Here is a 6381-nt window from a genome sequence, read left to right on the forward strand (position 1 = left end):
GGTCGGCGTCGGCAGCGGCGGGATCTCTTCTCCCACGACTCGCTGAATCTGGCGGGGCGGATCGCAGCGGTTGTTGGCGGCGCGCTGGAGGTGGGGCGCGCCGGCGCGGGCTTGGGGGTGACGACAGGGCTCACGCTCGCGGTTTTCCCCCGGTGTGTGTGGGAGTCTGCTCGGGCGCTCGGCGGCGGCCCTCGGCAAGCGGTGGCGGGCGCTAGGCTCTCGGCGGCGCTCCGGCGTATGCAGGCGGCGGTGGTCCTTGTGCGCGGTCGGCGGCTCCGTCTCTAACCCGGACGACGCGGGGGATGGTGGCGGCCCGGCGTGGCCGGCGATCTGGATGCGGTGGTGCCGGCGGCTCGCTGATCTGCCGGTGCTCCAGGGTTCTGCCTGATGGTGCTGGTGGTGACGGCGGCCCGTGCACAAGAGTTGGATCCCTTCGAACTGATCTGGGTGAAAACTTGCCTTCGGCGTCTGCTAAGGCCGGCGGTGGCGGTGCTATTGCGCCGTTCCCTTCTTGAAGGCATCGCCGTGGAGAAGTTCAAGGCCACTCTCTGCTACCTCCGGGGGAAACCCTATATCGGATGATCGAATGACGGTGGTGCTCTGGTGTCGTTCCTCCCTTGGGGGCGTCATTCTTGGAGGTACACACGTGATCGAGGGACCAGAGGACGGATTCTTTGGTGGAGCGGTGTTTCATCCTACACACTGATGGCGACGGATCTTGACGGCGTGGCGCGATGCAGATTCGGAGTTCGCTGTGGGAGGATGGACTCACGCAGAAGGACGACGATGTCGGGCGTCATGGTGGTGTCGATGGTAGAAAGACCTGGCACGGTACATGCAACAGTACATCTCTGAAGATGGATTGGTGGCAGGTGGCTGCGACGGCCTCATACCCGGCAGGCGTCCTGGTTGAGGAGTGCGCCGGACTGGTAGGTGTCCCATACCCGGTAGGCGTTCTGGTTGGGACCTCAGGTCTTAGATGTTTACGTTTGGCTGCGATGTCTGTTTGGTATTAGGCTCAGACTATCTGCGCCCCTTCATTAATTGGATAGGTATAGCGACAATTGTTGCTTAGACGGTGGCTTTAGTCTTGCTGTTGTATGGCTTTGTAAGGTCTTGTGAGAATAATTAATAAAATGACCGTACGCATCGCCCAGATGCAGAGGCTGGGGGTCATCCTCCTTTTCTAAAAAAAAATCCTATTTCAGATTTTATGGTCTCCAATCAGATTTTTGTGTTGTATTTTACTTCGATGTACACCTTCAGCTTTACTATGTATGGCAGTTTGAGTTATTTGTGGGATGAAGAAGGAGAAGGTTTCAATTAGGGTCCTAGTTCAACCAGATCTGCCTTTTTCAGCTAAGCCGATTCCAATGATCGGACGGACAATACTTGCTTAAATCTAGCACCTTGTTGCCTTACCTTTTCTTCCAACCGTTCCCAGATCGTCTCACACCTTTTGTCACGGGCACACACGCTCTAGTTCTCTTTCCAGTTTTTTCTTAAGTGCTAATGGCGCCTTCCACCAGTTCCTTCTTAATCCCTTCCTTTCCTTTTTTATCTGCATTGTCAATTGCACATTCATGCAAATACTGATGCAAAGGAACCAGGAGCCTCTCAAAATGTATTCAGAATAAGCATATTTGTTCATGGTTATCAGATTCGGCCTTTTTCTTCTTTTTACGTAACAAAGATTGTAAGAAATATTTTATTCCACTGCAGGAACATGGTAATGAAGAATCTCAATCAAATTTTCCAAAAAGAGCAAGATGCCTAAATGATGACACCAGATATGAGACTGCTCGGTGTGCTTTAGATGCACAAAGGATTCAGTTTTCGCTGAATGATGACATTTTATTAGCTGTTCAGTCCGCTCAAGTCCAACCAGGTGATCAGTCCGAGTCTTGGTCAGAGCACAATGAGGGCATGGAACTCACAGTGCCAACTTCACTGTTTCCAGAGGCCGCGGCAACTACACCAACAGTTTCAGATGGAGTGCCGGTTATTCAGAAATCGGTGCAAATTCCAATTGATATTTGAGCCATGGTACAAGTCCATTCACCAAGAGGGCATGGAACCCGCAGTACCAGCTTCAGTGTTTCCAGAGGCCGCATCAACTGCACCAACAGTTTCAGATCGAGGGCAATACATAACTCATCGCAAATACCAACTGATGTTCAAACCCCATTACCTATGAACAAGGCTCTCCATGCCCTGAGAGAAAATAACGTTGTAACGATATGCGCTTTTGGACCATCGAGCAGCAGGACCTGTACCAAAGACTCTACTGCAACAAGGATTTCACTGTGCAACACTGGATCAACTGGAGAAAATTCAACGATGAAGTGGGCAGGACAGTTCGTACGAGTTGTCATTCCATTGGTCTTAAGAGTTTCATGATGGAGAAACAATGTGACTGGGATCCTGAGATGATCTGGCAGTTCTTCGCCAGTCTACATAAGTGAGGATAGGAACTCACGGTTTCCTTCTTGCCTTCAACGGCAATGTTCCTCTGCTAAAATTATGTCCCAAGTTACCGATCATACTATCTTCAACTAGTACATTTTGACAACAAGCAAAGCAAATAGGACCGCCCTGTCGCCAATAAGCATCACATCATTGCACTATGACAGACCGGCCTGTTAACATTAGATGCACCCAAATATGCTCTTATCTACTCCCTCCGTTCCAAATTACTTGTCACAGGTATGGATGTATTTAGATGTATTTTAGTTCTAGATACATTCATTTCTGCAACGAGTAATTTGGAACGGGAGGGAGTAGCTTATAAGTAACGTGACACTGCGGGAGTCAGACCAATGTTCCGTAGTGCAAAAATAAAACTTTACAGCTTTCTTCAGGCTCGCAAAAAACGCTAAACAAGGGGCACTTAGATCATTAACTCTGTAGCCTTCACAAAGCTTCACAAGCTGCTCCAGGCTCATAAAATTGATAGATAAGGGGACTTCATGTGTGTTGGCTCCAAGCCAAAATGAGACAAATTTACAGATTTCTCCAGAAGTTTCTGATCCCAGAAGCAAGCGATTTCAGGCTCCCTAAAAGACTTGTCTTGCTTGATCCCTGCTCCTCGACCTCGGGGTTCTCTTCTCTGCGCAACATAAAGAGAGACAAAATATGATCAGGACGTCCAGCATTAACACTTACAAAAAACAGCTGAAATGCCCAGCATGTTGCTTAAGGCAAATTGTAATCAATAGGGTGTACAAACTCTCTCCAAACCATGTCAAACCGTGAGTTTCCTTACTAGCAAAATAAAAACAGTACAAATGAGGGTGTCATGTTTGGTGTTAATCCACCACTTGCCGGTTTTGTTGGAACAGCACTAAACTGACATGAACATCCCTATAGACAAGCAATTCACAAAAGGAAACGATTTATGGATACATTTATACAAACCTACTGCAAATGGTGGTATGTTATGGGGTCTGAGCTTTTGAATCAAATGACTTCGTCAAACTATAAACTAACCCTGGTCAGCAGGTAGTCAGAACTAGAAATTTGTTAGCTTCAGCAGGAATTCAACGTAAAAGAATTAAGTAATAATTTCCTTGCATTCTGAACCATAACTAGGGATCTAAAACATGTCCAAACCAAGTTCCCAGAGTGCCAGTGGCACTGTTTTGGTTGTTCCCTCGCAGTATTATGATGACACGTACCCTGGGACCAACGAACCACCCACTTGAATGGCAAGCCAGAAATCAATTGAGGCTTCTAAGTAAGATTATCAGGAATGAATTCTCAGTGCTTGATAGCATGAAGCATTTTCTCAATGACAGGATTGAACAAAGGAATTGGTACAAATTGATGGAAATCCGACGATTTGCTGGGAACTGGCTGTCACCAAGGCTAAATGACGCAATCAGTCCTCACGGTTCATCACACCGATGAAAGCATATTTAGTTATATCATAATAATGTAAGACATGACTTGCCCATGCATTTAATTTACTAAGTATTATCACTATAAGCACTTAGCCATTTAGCATGTAACAAATAATACCTGTGAAGTACATTCCCTTTAATCACTGTGTCATGTTCAGTTTGATCAGATACAGTTGGTTCAGTTGGATCCTGGAATTTTTTCACATTGTTCGAATGCAACTTGTTAACTTCAGTTTCCCCTTGACGATTCCCGTTGTCTGACTTAGTCTCCAGTTCCAAAGATATGGGTGCTTCAGTCTGCATAGGCATGATAATTTTGAGCAAATGGCAGGTCTTGCCAACATACAAAATAACAATTTTGGCAGAATATTTTAAGTGCATAGCATTAGAACCTTCATGCTATCAATTTCTGCTTGTTTCGATACAGTCAGGTCATTAGCATCTGCAGCTGCAGTACATGAATCTTGCTTGGCAACCTCACCACTGTAATGAGAGGAGTCTTGTGACTCTAGAGATCCCAATGGTTGATTCTGCAGGGACAACATAGTATTACGCATATGACATACAGAAACCCAAGATACTGTTGGAATCATGTTTCCAGCTTGCCCCATTGAAATGTTAAACTGAAGTAAAAACACCAGAATAGTAGTTTAAAAATAAAGGTGAAACTAGGAGTGTACGTTTTCTATGATTGTAGTGCCCATAGCAGAGTCTTTCTGGGAGAGGAGTGTGTCATCTGGGTTCAATGCACTGCTCCCGCTTTCCTCGAGCCTTGATTGCTCAGCACATTCACCTGTCTCATGGAGCTGGGCTGCCTCGGAGTTATATAGCGGTAACTTCACCTCCTTTGCGTCCAAAGATATGGAAGCTTCAGTCTGCATATGCATAATAGTTTTGAGGAAAATGGTTACAAAATCTTATCTGCATACAAAAACACAATATTGGGAGAATATTTGCAGTCATCTGCAGTGCGCAAATTTTGCATGGTAACTCCAGTTCTCCATTGATATGAAAAGACTATTGTGATTCTAGAGATCTCCACTGTTCAGTCTGCAGGACATATGTGCATATGAAATAAAGACACAAGACACGGTGTTGGAATCATGTTTCCAGTTACGCCATTTAAACATTAAAATGAAGTAGAGCACTCAAGGAATAGCTTGAAAATAAAGGTGAAAGAAGGAGAGTGTACGTTTTCCATGATTGTATTGCCAGCAGGAGAATCTTTCTGGGATAGGAGTGTGTCATCTTCATCCTGATTTCCGTTGAAGCTCTGAGAGTTAAATGAACTGTTTCCACTCTCCTCCTCTGGCCTTGACTGCTCAGCACCTTCAGCTGTCTCCTGAAGCTGGGCTGCCTTAGACTTATCAAACGGAAACTTTATCTGGTTATACTTTACTTCCGAGAGTACATCCCTAATTGTGTAGTGACCCCCTCCAACACTTTGACGAATCATTTGCATAGTCGGAAATCTACCGTCATTTGATGCCTGATAACTGCAGTTAAACAGACGCACGCAATGCAAGACTCATCAGAGCAAAGCAGAAGCCATTCAGTATCAGTGCACGTGCAATTGCCGCCTTTGATCAGACTTTTCATACAGATTACACATGAGTTCCACTATGTTTATCCTATTGGTTTCTAGTTCTCACAATCTAATCTGGGGAACAGCACAAAAATGGCAATCCTTTGACGCAAAATCACTAAAATCACCGAACTGAAACCAATGAATCGTAATCACAAATGCTACAAAGCTAAGGCCACCTACCCCTCAATAAACTCCTTCATCCTAGCCTTCCTTTCATTCTTGGATATGTATTCCCTCTTCTTGCCCTTGGGTGGGTCCGCAGCCGACAGCGGCGCCGCATGCGCCTTCCACCGCCATGTCCGGTAGCACGGCCTTGCGACCGCGCCAGAGACGCCCGAAATCACTGAAGAGAGAAGAAATAATCGGAACAAAACATCAGCCCGACCACAGTTACGCGCCGCCAAACGGGGTGCATTCACCAAGTATACATCCCATTTGGGCACGATTGCTTACCCTTTCTGGAGGCGGCGGGCGAGGAGAGGCGCGCGAATGCCTGCATCGGGGAGGGCAATGGAGGATTCGGGAGGACGGTGGTCTTAGGGTTTCATGGTGGCTGGATTCGACGAAAAGAGGGAGGTTTTAGCTTGATGGGGAAGGCGAGGACGAGGAGGACGGCGAGCGACGGCTGGGGTTAGAGGCAGGGGCCCGACAGTTGGTGTGCTCCGGGCCGGATGAGAATCCTTGGTGTCCTCGCCACAAGCGCTCAAGCCCGGCCCATATAAATCAGTCAGACACTGCGGGCTGGTTGTGTGCATGCTGCATTTCCTAAAGAAAATGTGCATGCTGCAAAATATGTCAACTTTTTTTTGCGGGACCAAATAGGCGAATCCTATTTGGCGCTTATGCGCCCGTTTGCAGGGCGAGGCTAGTTGGGCCCGGCCCATCTCCCCC

General features: G+C 46.9%; 1 protein-coding gene across 1 annotated transcript; it reads right to left on the minus strand.

The window, feature by feature from the left end:
* Positions 1-2605: 2605 nt before the first annotated feature.
* Positions 2606-6150, minus strand: LOC119317236. The gene is made up of 7 exons (XM_037591669.1): positions 5944-6150; positions 5671-5833; positions 5095-5398; positions 4583-4777; positions 4295-4432; positions 4021-4199; positions 2606-3109 (listed from the first exon to the last, which is right to left on the minus strand). The coding sequence occupies exons 1-7, from the start codon at positions 5987-5989 to the stop codon at positions 3004-3006; spliced, it is 1131 nt and encodes a 376-aa protein (XP_037447566.1). The 5' UTR covers positions 5990-6150; the 3' UTR covers positions 2606-3003.
* Between the last annotated feature and the right edge of the window lie 231 nt (positions 6151-6381).

The sequence above is a fragment of the Triticum dicoccoides genome, chromosome 6A (assembly GCF_002162155.2).
Source record: "Triticum dicoccoides isolate Atlit2015 ecotype Zavitan chromosome 6A, WEW_v2.0, whole genome shotgun sequence".
NCBI classification, from domain to species: domain Eukaryota; kingdom Viridiplantae; phylum Streptophyta; class Magnoliopsida; order Poales; family Poaceae; genus Triticum; species Triticum dicoccoides.